The sequence below is a fragment of the Bos indicus genome, chromosome 6 (assembly GCF_029378745.1).
Source record: "Bos indicus isolate NIAB-ARS_2022 breed Sahiwal x Tharparkar chromosome 6, NIAB-ARS_B.indTharparkar_mat_pri_1.0, whole genome shotgun sequence".
Lineage (NCBI taxonomy): Eukaryota > Metazoa > Chordata > Mammalia > Artiodactyla > Bovidae > Bos > Bos indicus.
The window spans coordinates 29,963,649-29,977,996 of NC_091765.1; the positions used below are offsets into that span (position 1 = coordinate 29,963,649).

The 14,348-nt window shown below is 39.1% G+C and overlaps 1 protein-coding gene across 2 annotated transcripts in view; it reads left to right on the top strand.

Annotated features, from left to right (window-relative positions):
* Positions 1–14,348, top strand: part of UNC5C (unc-5 netrin receptor C) — a 426,767-nt gene that overhangs the window by 269,393 nt on the left and 143,026 nt on the right. For both annotated transcript variants that reach the window (XM_070790840.1, XM_070790841.1), the window contains exon 3: positions 11,244–11,387. In XM_070790840.1, coding sequence (XP_070646941.1) covers positions 11,244–11,387 — 144 coding nt within the window. The remainder of the gene's footprint in view (positions 1–11,243; positions 11,388–14,348) is intronic.

The window sequence follows — 14,348 nt, forward strand, 5'->3', positions numbered from 1 at the left end:
GATTGGGTTGCCATTCCCTTCTTCAGGGTATCTTCCTCACCCAGGGATCAAACCTGGGTCTCTTCTCTTCTTGCAGGCAGATTCTTTACCATCTGAGCCACCAGGGAAGCCTGAGGAGAATGTTGGCAGTCCAAATTAAACCCACTTCTTTATGGCAGAACTCCTTATCAATGCCTTTTGTATACTAATAGCATTCCAAGTTTCTAAGAGAATGTTGTATTAAGCAGAAATTCCCAAACTTATTTGAGCAGAAACCACTTTTTCTAGGCACAGTTGAGGAATATTGTTGTAGTGAAAGGAATTGGGACTTTGGATTCAGACAACTGTGGTTCTGAATCCTGATTTCAGTAGTTATTGGCTGTGTAAACAGTTGTTAAAATTCCCACCTCCATACCTTACCCATATTATAGTTTTAACAATATTAATCCCAAGAATTATTATGCAGATTAACTGAGACCCATGGTAGATGCTCATTAAATACTAGTTACCTTTAGTGTTCTGAGTTACAATTAAATTTACTTATTCCTAGGATTTAACACTACTTGGATTATAGCTATAGCATACAAATCATTAATTCATTTAACATACATTAACTAGACAAATATTTGTGCCAATTACTATCCTGATGGATATACAATGCATTTGAGAGAGTCCCTTTACTCAGTAAACTACTGATTTTATCTCTCATATTAGACAGAAGCAGAATCCATAACCATTTCATCTCCATGCCCATCTTGGAAGCTACTATGCATAAATCAGATGCTGAAGACCAATCTCCACAGTAGAAAGTAACCCATAGGAGGACAGAGTCCTTATGGATCTTCTTTACCACTGTGTCCTTAGCATATAATAGAGTCACAACAAATACCTATTGCATGAAGGACTGGATGAAAATATAATAATTTATAACTCCACAGTTAACTAATCTCCAATAACTCGTTATTATTCCCCACCATTATTGACAGAAATCTTTTTCTAAAAAATTTGTTAAAATTACCTCCATTGAAATTACTGATGAACTGCCTGAAATTGGGACAGAAAGGAATGCATGTAGTTAGATTTAGATAATTATTAACAATTCTGCTTTTAAAGAAAAATGTTGAATATATATATTCAAATATATATAAAGTTTGATGTTTTAGGGAAAATATTTAGATGAGGAATGTATTTGCTATCTCAGTGGAATGTGCTTTGTGCTGTATCATGTTCTCACACAACTGCTTCTTTATAGTCTAAAAAACATTGACATACAAGAAGAGGTTAATTAGAGAAAGCATTTTAGTTCAGAGTTTCAATAGGTCTTTCATCACCGAAGTTAGGAATAAGAATTAAATGATGGGCCAAAACTGGTAGGGTTAACTTCTGCCAGCTCATTTATACAGCTCTATAAGTAAGATAAAATATTTTATATACCCACCACTCCAATTATCCTTCATACTTGCAGCCCTAATTTGATGGCGGTGAGAAGTCAAATCAAAAGTAGAAGCACTGAACTTCCCTGGTGGTCCAGAGGTTAAGAATCTGTCTGCCAGTGTAGGGGACATGGGTTCAATCTGTGGTCCAGGAAGATTCCACATATGGCAAGACAGCTAAGCCCGTGCACCACAGATATTGAGCCCTTGAGCTCTATCCTCCCTGCTCTGCAACAAGAGAAGCCATCAAAGCCTGAGAAGCGATGAAGACTCAACACAACCAAAAATAAAATAAATTAATTCACAACATTTTTTTTAAAGGTAGGAGCACTGGTTCTCCTTACAAGGATGTTATGACATCTGAACCTGACACTCCTGCAAAGAAAAGGGCAAAACAGTGTTAGCACTGTTGGTGTAAGTCATCTGTCACTCTCTTTTAATAGCATCTTGTAACTAAAATTTGAAGTTTCAGAAAGGAAGGTTGCATTTATCTGTGGTTGACATATATTAGGTTGATGCAAACGGACTTACAGTTTTGGACCATAATTTTAAATCATTACAACCTAGGCTTAAGCACATATTTATTAATAAAAATAGGAACCATTAGAGTCAACACATTTTTACCAGTGAGAAATAAGTTTATTCCTGTCATGTAAAAATCCATGCCCCAGGTTTAGATGAACTTTTGGAAAGCATTTTCGGCCTCCTGCTGGTTATAGAAGCATTTTCCCTGCACAAAGTTGTCGAGATGCTTGAAAATATGGTAGTCAGTTTGGGAAAGGTCAGGTGAATATGACATGTAAGGCAAAACGTTGTAGCCCAGTTCATTCAACTTTTGAAGTGTTGGTTGTGCAACGTGTGGGTGGGTATTGTTGGAGAGAAGAATTGGGCCCTTTCTGTTGACCAGTGCCATCGGCAGGAATTGCAGTTTTCAGTGCATATCAATTTGCTGAGCGTACTTCTTAAATATACTGGTTTCTCTGGAATTCAGAAAGCTATAATGCTGTGGAAAATTCTTCAAGAGATGGGAATACCAGACCACCTGACCTGCCTCTTGATTAATTTGTATGCAGGTCAGGAAGCAACAGTTAGAACTGGACATGGAACAACAGACTGGTTCCAAATAGGAAAAGGAGTACGTCAAGGCTGTATATTGTCACCCTGTTTATTTAACTTATATGCAGGGTACATCATGAGAAATGCTGGGCTGGAAGAACACAAGCTGGAATCAAGATTGCCGGGAGAAATATCAATAACCTCAGATATGCAGATGACACCACCCTTATGGCAGAAAGTGAAGAACTAAAAAGCCTCTTGATGAAAGTGAAAGAGGAGAGTGAAAAAGTTGGCTTAAAGCTCAACATTCAGAAAACGAAGATCATGGCATCCAGTCCCATCATTTCATGGCAAATAGATGGGGAAACAGTGGAAACAGTGTCAGACTTTATTTTTCTGGGCTCCAAAATCACTACAGATGGTGACTGCAGCCATGAAATTAAAAGACACTTACTCCTTGGAAGGAAAGTTATGACCAACCTAGATAGCATATTGAAAAGAAGAGACTTTACTTTGCCAACAAAGGTCCGTCTAGTCAAGGCTATGGTTTTTCCTGTGGTCATGTATGGATGTGAGAGTTGGACTGTGAAGAAGGCTGAGCACCGAAGAATTGATGCTTTTGAACTGTGGTGTTGGAGAAGACTCTTGAGAGTCCCTTGGACTGCAAGGAGATCCACCCAGTCCATTCTGAAGGAGATTAGCCCTGGGATTTCTTTGGAGGAAATGATGCTGAAGCTGAAACTCCAGTACTTTGGCCACCTCATGCGAAGAGTTGACTCATTGGAAAAGACTCTGACGCTGGGAGGGATTGGGGGCAGGAGGAGAAGGGGATGACAGAGGATGAAATGGCTGGATGGCATCACTGACTCAATGGACGTGAGTCTGAGTGAAGTCCGGGAGTTGTTGATGGACAGGGAGGCCTGGCGTGCTGCGATTCATGGGGTCACAAAGAGTCGGACACGACTGAGTGACTGATCTGATCTGATCTGATAATGGATCAGATGGACAGCAGACCACCAAAGAGTGACCATGCCCTTTTCTTGGTGCAAGTTTGGTTTGGGAGGTGCTTTGGAACTTCATCTTGCTCCAAGCACTGAGCTGATCACTGCCAGTGTCATATAAAATCTACCTTTTTTCACATGTCATAATCTGATGGGAGAAATGGTTCGTTATTGTTGCGTGGAATAAGAGAAGACAACGATTCAAAATGAAAATTTTTTTGACTTGTGGTCAACTCATGAGGCATTCACTTATCAAGCTTTTTCCCCTGTCCAGTTTGCTACAAATGCTAAATGACCTCAACATGGTCAATGTTGGGTTCTTCTGCAACTTCTTGTGTAGTTGTAAGAGGATCAGCTTTGATCATTGATCATTGATCATTTGATCATTTGATCATTAGTTGGTCATTGTTAACTCCTAATGGCCAGTCACTCCACTTCTCATTTTCAAGGCTCTCATCTCCTTTGAGAAACTTCTGGAACCACCACTGCACTGTATGTTCGTTAGCAGTTCTGGACCAAATGCATTGTCAATTTTACGAGTTGTCTCTGCTGCTTCATGATCCATTGTGAACAATAAGAAAATCACTTGAATTTGTGTTTTGTCTAACATCATTTTCTAAAATAAATATAAAATACACAAGTTTAATGTTATTAGCAAAAAAACATAAAGTGATAAATGCACATTAAAATGATATATAACATAGCCATATTTATTTAAGAATGTATTCCAATATCAAATGGCAAAGTTCAACAATGCAAAACCGCAATTACTTTTGCACCAACCTAATAGCTTTCTAGAACTACTAGACATCTCCCCACTTCCAGACACATAATCCAATGCATATTTTTTTCTCAGCTCTAGATAAAACAAAAATATAACGAACTAAAACACAGACCGTTATTGGACACAGAATGCCACACAGAACCAAATGACTAGAAATTATCACATACAAGGGAATCAAGTCAAACTATTACATAAAAGAACAAAATTCTTCCAAGAAAATCTCTTGAACCTCTCGGTCTCAGCCATGTTATTCCTTAACTTTCAGGAAAATTCATCCATATCACAAAGACAGTAAATATAAGTTTAACAAAAATATTCATAATAAACCTAATACACTCAGATCAGATCAGATCAGTCGCTCAGTCGTGTCCGACTCTTTGCGACCCCATGAATCACAGCATGCCAGGCCTCCCTGTCCATCAACAACTCCCGGAGTTCACCCAGACTCATGTCCATCGAGTCAGTGATGCCATCCAGCCATCTCATCCTCTGTCGTCCCCTTCTCCTCCTGCCCCCAATCCCTCCCAGCATCAGAGTCTTTTCCAATGAGTCAACTCTTCGCATGAGGTGGCCAAAGTACTGGAGTTTCAGCTTTAGCATCATTCCTTCCAAAGAAATCCCAGGGCTGATCTCCTTCAGAATGGACTGGGTGGATCTCCTTGCAGTCCAAGGACTCTCAAGAGTCTTCTCCAACACCACAGTTCAAAAGCATCAATTCTTCGGTGCTCAGCCTTCTTCACAGTCCAACTCTCACATCCATACATGACCACAGGAAAAACCATAGCCTTGACTAGACGGACCTTGTTGGCAAAGTAATGTCTCTGCTTTTGAATGTGCTATCTAGGTTGGTCATAACTTTCCTTCCAAGGAGTAAGTGTCTTTTAATTTCATGGCTGCAGTCACCATCTGTAGTGATTTTGGAGCCCAGAAAAATAAAGTCTGACACTGTTTCCACTGTTTGCCCATCTATTTGCCATGAAGTGATGGGACCAGATCCATGATCTTTGTTTACTGAATGTGGAGCTTTAAGCCAACTTTTTCACTCTCCACTTTCACCTTCATCAAGAGGCTTTTTAGTTCCTCTTCACTTTCTGCCATAGGGGTGGTGTCATCTGCATATCTGAGGTTATTGATATTTCTCCCGGCAATCTTGATTCCAGCTTGTGCTTCTTCCAGCCCAGCATTTCTCATGATGTACTCTGCATATAAGTTAAATAAGCAGGGTGACAATATACAGCCTTGACGTACTCCTTTTCCTATTTGGAACCAGTCTGTTGTTCCATGTCCAGTTCTAACTGTTGCTTCCTGACCTGCATACAAATTTCTCAAGAGGCAGATCAGGTGGTCTGGTATTCCCATCTCTTTCAGAATCTAATACCCTAGTAAGTTGCAATTCCCAATTACACAAAGTAATTTTAGTTACTTAGGTGGCCTGTTTATATATTATATATTAAAAATTCAAGGGAAACATTTCAGAGGGAAGTTGGTAAATTATGCATTTACAGTGTCTGCTGTTCCTGATGTACTTTAAAGATTGTCAAATGACTTTGTGTAACAAAGAGCAATGTTGTAATTATAAAGTTCTGCCTTCCAAGTTATCATATTTATTATTTTAGTGAGAGTTATAAGTTACTAAAATAATTTTCAGTTTTTATGGTATGACATCCTTTTAAATAAAAGGATTTTGTGTGATTAAATTTATATTAAGACATCTCAAACTGTTATGTTTCATATTTTAGATATTGGTGAAAATTAATAGGATTGAGCTCTAGGAGAAAGCATGAAAAAGAGAAAACATGTTAATTCAATAAAATGTTGTAGTATATTCCAGAACATCCTTACCTGCAGCTTTGTACATTTCCAAGTACTATGTGAATATATTCCGATGAGATTTGGTAGAGTGACCTCTGTAGCTCTTCTCCCCATAGGGAGAGTACTGGAAGAAATAGAACTGCCAGGTCTACACAACAAAGTGTCTCAAAACTTCCCTTTGCATGTGAAAGATCAAGTGATTGGAACGGATGAAAAATACAACTGGGGCACACAAAACACCTCAGACTAACATGAGGTGAAGATGCTTTTTAGTGAAACATACATGGGGTATTAAATGATGCAGATTTGATGAACATATTTAAAAAAGATGATGCATAACTTGAGTATTACCTAATAAACATGATAAATAAATAGCACAAGCTTGGATGTGATACTTGATCCATCTTTACATTTCTGGAACTTAACAGTTAATTTTTGACATTAGTAAATTTTTACTATTTGTTGAAAGCACTGCAGATTATATTTCTGGGGAAATGTGGATATGCTTTAAATAATTTTACAGCAGCATTAATCACAAATTTTGATCACTTTATAATAATCTCTAGGAAAACACTGTTAGTGATGTCAACACTATTAGAAGTTAAAATTATGCTAAAGATAAGAAATAATTGTCAATAACCAGATTTTATTGCTCTATTCGTGTATAGCCTCATAAAGATCCAATCAGAGGGTTGCATTTATATCTGAATTTCTAAGGTCAGTTGAAACTCCCTGTTAACAAGTACATATTCATGCTCATTATAAGACTTCTTGGTATAATATGCTAATTACTTTTCTACACTCTGGCTCCCAAACCACAATGAGTCCTGTTATAAAAGCAAATCACTGCAAACTTCAAACAGCATGCATCCTTGAGATGCCATTATTAAAGGATGAACAGTGATGGGAAATCTTTGATGTTATCAGACGGGATGGAAAATACACATTTGTATTTGAGTAAATCCTGTAGACCGAAGCATTTCTCCCCACCCTTAAATAACCTGAAACCAATTTCAAGTTGCCAAATGCTCTTCAAAGCAACCTGCCTTGGAAGTAACGCTGATGGCATTTCAAATTTCAAGGCAGCTTGCTTTTTCCATCTCACGACTTCAAGCAGATTTGAAATTTCACTTTCAAAGAGAAAGGACATTACCTGCTTTTACCCAAACCACTAGTCTCTGGTTTGATGAACAAAATGTCATAGGTAATGAACTTAGCTATGATAATAAAAAGATGATATGTGACCCAGTAACTCAGAGTCTGAATAATGCAGCTAATTCTAGACAATTCTAAAATGTAAGTATTTAGATACTTAATATTTCAGTTTTTTCTTTTCTGGTGGTGCTGACCAAAAGTTGGAATATAAGCTTTGGGCCTGTGGCAGGGCCAGTGTACCCAACTGTAATTAATCCATCTCCTGCTGAATGGAGCATCTGTGAAGCTGAAGACAAAAATCAGTGTGTGCTTGACTCCTGGGCCCATGGGGAGCCTGGGCCACACAATTCAGAACATTCATACTGTGAATAATCCCTGTAGTAGGAGGGTAGGTCTGTGGCTTCATAAAAGGATTTAGATTTGTGGTTAATAGAAACATCCATGAGCCTCTTTGGGCAAAAGGATACAGTAGCCCTCATGAAGTTTCCCTAGCTTTTAATTAGGTTTCCTTTCATTGCTTTAAGTAAAAGGGAGGAGTGAAACCTGAAGTTATCATCTTGGGACACAAAATATTTGTATGCGGTTTTAATATCCTGAGCCTGTTTTGCTGCTGCTCTCTACATTTTGGAAAGAGCCATTATAGTCCTAAGGAACTACACACTGCAGGTTTATCAGCCCTTTGGTGACTGTAAATTTACTGCAGCAACCTTTAGAGGAAGTGTTTCTTTTCCAGTAACTGACTTTCTGCATGAACAGAAAAGGTACAAACAAATAAAACAGGCAAGAGTATTAAATACCAGAGTGGAGTTAAAAAGGTGGCGGGAAAGGAGAGAAGACGGCTCCATCTTTGCACCAGTTTCTAGACATCAGAAAAATGAGAATAATTACAATGAGACAAGAAAATGAAAGGCATAAGCAAGGACCAGGAAAGAGGAAGGAAAGTAGTGCTATTTGTTAAAGTTGGTTTTTCACTGTGGAGGCTGGACATTGGCTAAAATAATACAGTAATCTTTTCAAAGATTGGGATATGCCAGTTACTTGAAAATTCTTTTTAAGCTGATCACTATTTAAACATAAAAGCTTTACTAATTTCCAAAATTTTAAGGTAACATTAAATATATTTAATAAATATTTTAAAATAGAGTCACTCCGTTAGGACCTTGCCCTGCCTTGGGCTTATAAAACCCACCTTCCTGGGCTTCATTCCAGTTCAGGGACTCATGAGTTGGACTTAAAGACTTAGTTTTTTCTGTGACTCAACTCTCATCCACTTGTGATGGAAAGAATTATCTATCCTCTAATGAGTCAGCATCTGCTGCTGTTGGGGGATTGTTAATTTCCCTGAGTGTTTTTATCCATAAGAGAATGTCCTAGATTTTAGGGTAAGTACAGAAACACTCTTTTTTAGAATCTCCAGATGACAGCTCTTTCATGTTACTTATACCAAGAAGTCATGATCAAACATTTTAAGAAATCATGACTTTTATGAGCTACTTAAACTCTGTGTCCTATACCTGTCACTGTATCATGTGTCATTTCATTTATGCATTTATATATGCATGCCTTTTTTATTCTCATCTGATTATGTCATCTTCTTAAAACACTCGACTCTCAGAAAGAAATCCCAAATCCTAAACATGGTGTACAACAGTGGTTCTCAAACTATAGCATGCATCAGGATTCTTGGAGGACTTGTTAAAATATTGCTGGGCTGGACTCTTCAATCGTTCTTTTTCGCTGAGTCTGGAGTAGAACCCAGGAATTTGCATTTTCATCAAGTTCCAGGTGATGTTGATACAGCTGTTCTGTGGGCCATACTTTGAGAACTGCAGGTTCACAAGAATGTATATAAATCGGTCATTTTCTTGTCTCTGGGTTCACTTCATGCTGGCATTCTCTGTGTGCAGTGCTCAGGTGTCTTCTCCTGGGTTCCCAGTCTCCTCCTTCCCTTTCTTCTTCTTACCATGTGTCCTGTGCCTCTCCCCATATGATTTAATCAGTCTAACTCATGCAGGATCCTTCATACTAAGTTGAGTCTCCTTGTTATTTACTCTCATTACTTCAATACTTCTTTGCAGCATTGAACACAATTGTAATTAAATAATAAATTTACACATTTATTATAATTCAAGTTAATACGTGCCCTTCTCACAAAAATAAAGCTTCATTAAGGATAAGGCCCCAGTGCAATATTTTCTGCATAATTGATGCTTGATAGATATTTCGTCCATGAATGAATGAATGAACAAACAATACAAACTAACATAATTAATTTTTCTCACTGTGCTCATACATGATGCTCATACATAATTTATGCCCCTGCTCCCTAACGGGTGTCCCTTCCAGTTCTCTCAAAGACACTCCAGGCTAGCAGGGTGTGCAAGAGAAGTGGCAGTTGCCCAAATACATTGCTCATATATGTATAATTTCATTTTTCTTGCTCAATGCAAAGAGGCATATTTCAGGATGAATCTCTGAACTAGACTTTGGTATCACAAGATAAATACCCCTAAAATGATAATCCCAGACTCAAGTTCAAGTTTAATTATTTTAGGATTATATAATGCTGTGAAATAAATTTCAATTATTTGAGCATTTTAACTGGAATTCACTTTATTTTTAATAGGATTTTGGTTACATTGTTATTAAAGAGAAACATTTGGGCTTTCAAAAATTCATGAAAACTTTAAAGTCATTCATTCTCTGGCTAGAACAGCAGAGGTTTGTTAACTAAGGCTAATATTTCTTTCAATAAAAAACAATGTGCCAAATAAAGCCATTTAAAATGACTTAGTTTTTTAAAAAATCACTGTATATTTATAAAGTACTAGATCATATAATAATAAACCTAAATATATATACTTGTGTATATAAATATACATGTTAATGATTTATATACCTATGATTATTATTTTATGTCATTCTCTCTCATTTTATGTAAAGAGTTAATGAAGATCATAGCATCTGATCCCATCTCTTCATGGGAAATAGATGGGGAAACAGTGGAAACAGTGTCAGACTTTATTTTTTGGGGCTCCAAAATCACTGCAGATGGTGACTGCAGCCATGAAATTAAAAGATGCTTATTCCTTGGAAGGAAAGTTATGTCCAACCTAGATAGCATATTCAAAAGCAGAGACATTACTTTGCCAACAAAGGTCCGTCTAGTCAAGGCTGTGGTTTTTCTTGTGGTCGTGTATGGATGTGAGAGTTGGACTGTGAAGAAGGCTGAGTGCTGAAGAATTGATGCTTTTGAACTGTGGTGTTGGAGAAGACTCTTGAGAGTCCCTTGGACTGCAAGGAGATCCAACCAGTCCATTCTGAAGGAGATCAGCCCTGGGATTTCTTTGGAAGGAATGATGCTAAAGCTGAAACTCCAGTACTTTGGCCACCTCATGCGAAGAGTTGACTCATTGGAAAAGACTCTGATGCTGGGAGGGGTTGGGGGCAAGAGGAGAAGGGGACGACAGAGGATGAGATGGCTGGATGGCATCACCGACTCGATGGATGTGAGTCTGAGTGAAGTCCGGGAGTTGTTGATGGACAGGGAGGCCTGGCGTGCTGCTATTCACGGGGTCGCAAAGAGTTGGACACGACTGAGTGACTGAACTGAACTGATACTGTAAAGCTGTGTACAGCACATGGGTATCTTACACACAACCTGTATAATTAAGATAGAATCCTTAGAAGACTTTAAATTCAAGTTCATGTTTGAATACACAGAGAAAGATAACTTGGTGGTGGGTGAATATTAGGTAATAAGGGGAAAGGATTTTTGTGGATAGATCTAATTCACTTTCATCTTCTGATGAATCCAGAAGATTTCAAATAGCAAATAAGAGAATGAGACAGCTGTGAATCAAGTAACTGGAGCTAGAATAAAGTCAGAGGAGATGAGAGGCAATATGTGATTTATAGGTCCACAGCATTAAGAAGGATCACTGGGGAAAAAATTAGGTATAATGTTTTGTATTTTGTTAGTACAAGTCTTCTCCTGACTTAAATCTTCCTTTGCCTTGGCAGGTCTCATTGTCCGGGAAGTGAGCATTGAGATTTCACGCCAGCAAGTGGAAGAACTCTTTGGGCCTGAAGATTACTGGTGCCAGTGTGTAGCCTGGAGCTCGGCAGGCACCACCAAGAGCCGGAAAGCCTACGTGCGCATCGCGTGTAAGTCACTATGCAGGGGCATTGTGGGTTCCAGAAGCTAATGGAATATGGGAAAACTTGACCACACCTGCTCTGGTGTCGAAGAACCCTGGTTGAAAACTGCTCCCAGACTTCTGCATTTGAGCTACACTTTCCCCTTAAGTCATCAGAATATCATTTCATTTTTTGTTTCGAGGCACTGAGTAATTTTCCTTTAGGGATGTGAAAGAATTAGTGCTACTTTCAAAAGTCTGAGTGTTCTTTTTTAATCTAATAGTAATTAGGCTATAGGAAAACAACTACATTCCTTTAATGAGTTTATTCTGCCAATTTGTTAGGACAGTGTTGACTAGTTTTGCTATTAGAAATAGAAATTACCCGGCAAAGCTTCTCTATTTATTTTAGAACTGTTTTAATGCATCAAAACACACCACTGTTTTCCAAACTGTAATTTCTAGAGTATTTCAGGAAGATATTTCTAGTATACTTTCAGGGAGAGGTTAAAAGGGTTCCATAATCAGTAAATGTGGGAAATACTTTTTTGGACAAAGTTAAAGAAGTTCCTTCATTGCAAAACTTTCCAGATCCTTTAATATGCTAATGGGCATATTATCCCCAAGGAGGAGATGTTGCCTGCAGCTCTTTCTGCAGACCCTTTTCTCAGTGAGTACTATTCACACCTTGAACAGCATGGATGCTGCTTTGATGTCTGAAGTTTCCATACTGAGAAATTTTCTCAAGTGTGAGACCACTGAAAACCATGTAAATCGTACTATCTGAATTCCTTGGCATGTCTGTTCCAGCATGTATGTGAAGTTGCTTCAGTTGTGTCTGATTCTGTGAGATCCCATGGACCGTAGCCCACCAGACTCCTCATCCATGGGATTCTCCAGGCAAGAATACTGGAGTGAGTCACCATGCCCTCCTCCAGGGGATCTTCCCAACCTAGGGATCGAACTCTCTTCTCTTGCATCTACTGTATTGGCATGCAGGTTCTTTACCACTAGAGCCAACTGGGAAGCCCCTTGCATGCCTGTAGTTTACTAAATTTCAGTTTGCATTGATGTCAGTGTCACTTCCCTCTCATATGTCACTGTGTGCATGCCTGCTCAGTCATGTCATATGGTCAGTCAAGCATGCTCAGACTGTAGCCCACCAGGATCCTCTGTCCATGGGATATCCCAGGCAAGAATATTGGAATGGGTTCCCATTTTCTCTTCCAGGGGATCTTCCTGACCTAGGAATCAAACCCGCATCTCTTGCATCTCCTGCACTGGCAGGCAGATTCAGATTCTTGACCGCTGAGCCACTGGGAAGTCACCAAGTTCAAGCAGTTTTGGCTCCGATGCGTCTCACAATTCCTGTTCTTGCCTGTACTTTCCCTTCTGTTTGATCTAGATCCCAGCCATTACAATCACTTACCAGTTAGTCTCCATGATTCTAGTCTTTTACCTTTTCTAGCCCTTCCTCCCTATTACCACAAATGCAAGATTCTGGAAGATTCCTAAAACTCAGGTCTTACCTCAGCTCACCTCCATCCCTGCTTAAAATTTTATAGTGGCTTCTGAGATAAAGTCAAAATTTCCTACAATAGTATATATCACTGTATTTGTTTACTAGAGCTGCTGTAACAAAATTCTACCAACTTGTGGCTTAAACAAGAGAAATTTATTTTCTCACAGATCTGGAAGCTGGAGTCCAAGATCAAGGTGCTGGCAATATTGGTTTCTGCTGAAGCTCCTCTCCTTGGCTTATAGATGGTCATCTTCTCCATGTTTTCACATGATCTTCCTTCTGTAACTGTCTGGATCCAAATTTCTCTTCTTATAAGGATGCCAGTCATGTTAGGTTAAGGCTACCCAAATGACCTCATTTTAACTTAATCACCTCTTTAAAGGTCATATCTCCAAATACTTTCTGAGGTATACTGGGCGCTAGGATGTCAACTTGTAAATTTTGGAGGGGGGATGCATTTCAGCCCATAACAACCACATGTCATTGTTTCCGTAATGTAACCTAAGTTTCCAGCTCTGACCACAAAGAATGTTTCCTATCTACTCACACTAGATTAGAAATACTTCCATTTCTTTGTTTCCAGCTGTTATTCATCCTGAAGCACTTTACCTTTCTCTTACTTCCTTTCATTCTTTGTAAAAATTCATTTATTCAACAAATATTTACTAAGCATTTACTCTCTTACTGAGATAATTTTAGGTATTTGGTATGGAGCCAGAATCAAAACACGTAATGATCCCTGCCCTCAAGAGGCTTGTTTCTGCTAAACAAGTTGTTGTTGTTTAGTCGCTAAGTTGTGTCTGACTTTTTGGGACCCCATGGACTGTAGCCCACCAGGCTCCTCTGTCCATAGGATTCTCCAGGCAAAAATACTGGAATGGGTTAGCATTCCCTTCTCCAGGGATCTTCCTGACTCAGGGATTGAACCCACATCTCCTGCATTGCAGGCATATACTTATTCTTTACGGCTGAACCACCAGGGAAGCTAGAGCACACTCTTAATGAAGTAAGTAATCAGTAACAGAGCAGATGGTAAGTGTTATGAAGAAAGACAGTGGGGGAAGGGGGTATGCTGTGCTGGGGACTGTGGTCAGAGAAGGCCTGCAGAAGAAGTTGGCAGTTGAAGCAACCTGAAGAAGGGGGAGAGGGGGAGACAGGGAGAGGGGACAGCGAGTGGCATAAATACAAATGCCCTGAAGCAGGAATGTTTGCTGGTGCCAGGAAGATTGAATTGGCCACAGTGGCTGGAAGAGGGTGAGGGAGAGGAGTCTCCTAGATGAGATGAGAAAGGTAAGGACAGGAAGGGCAGTGTGGATATGGTCTAGGCCCTGTGGGTGTAGCATCTTTGGTTCTCAGTATGAAATGGGAACTTTGGAATGTTTTCTGCAGAGGAGTTCATGCCCTGACTTCCATTTTAGAAGAACACCTGACTGCTCTGTTGAGAAAAGATCGTGAGAAGCAAAAGTA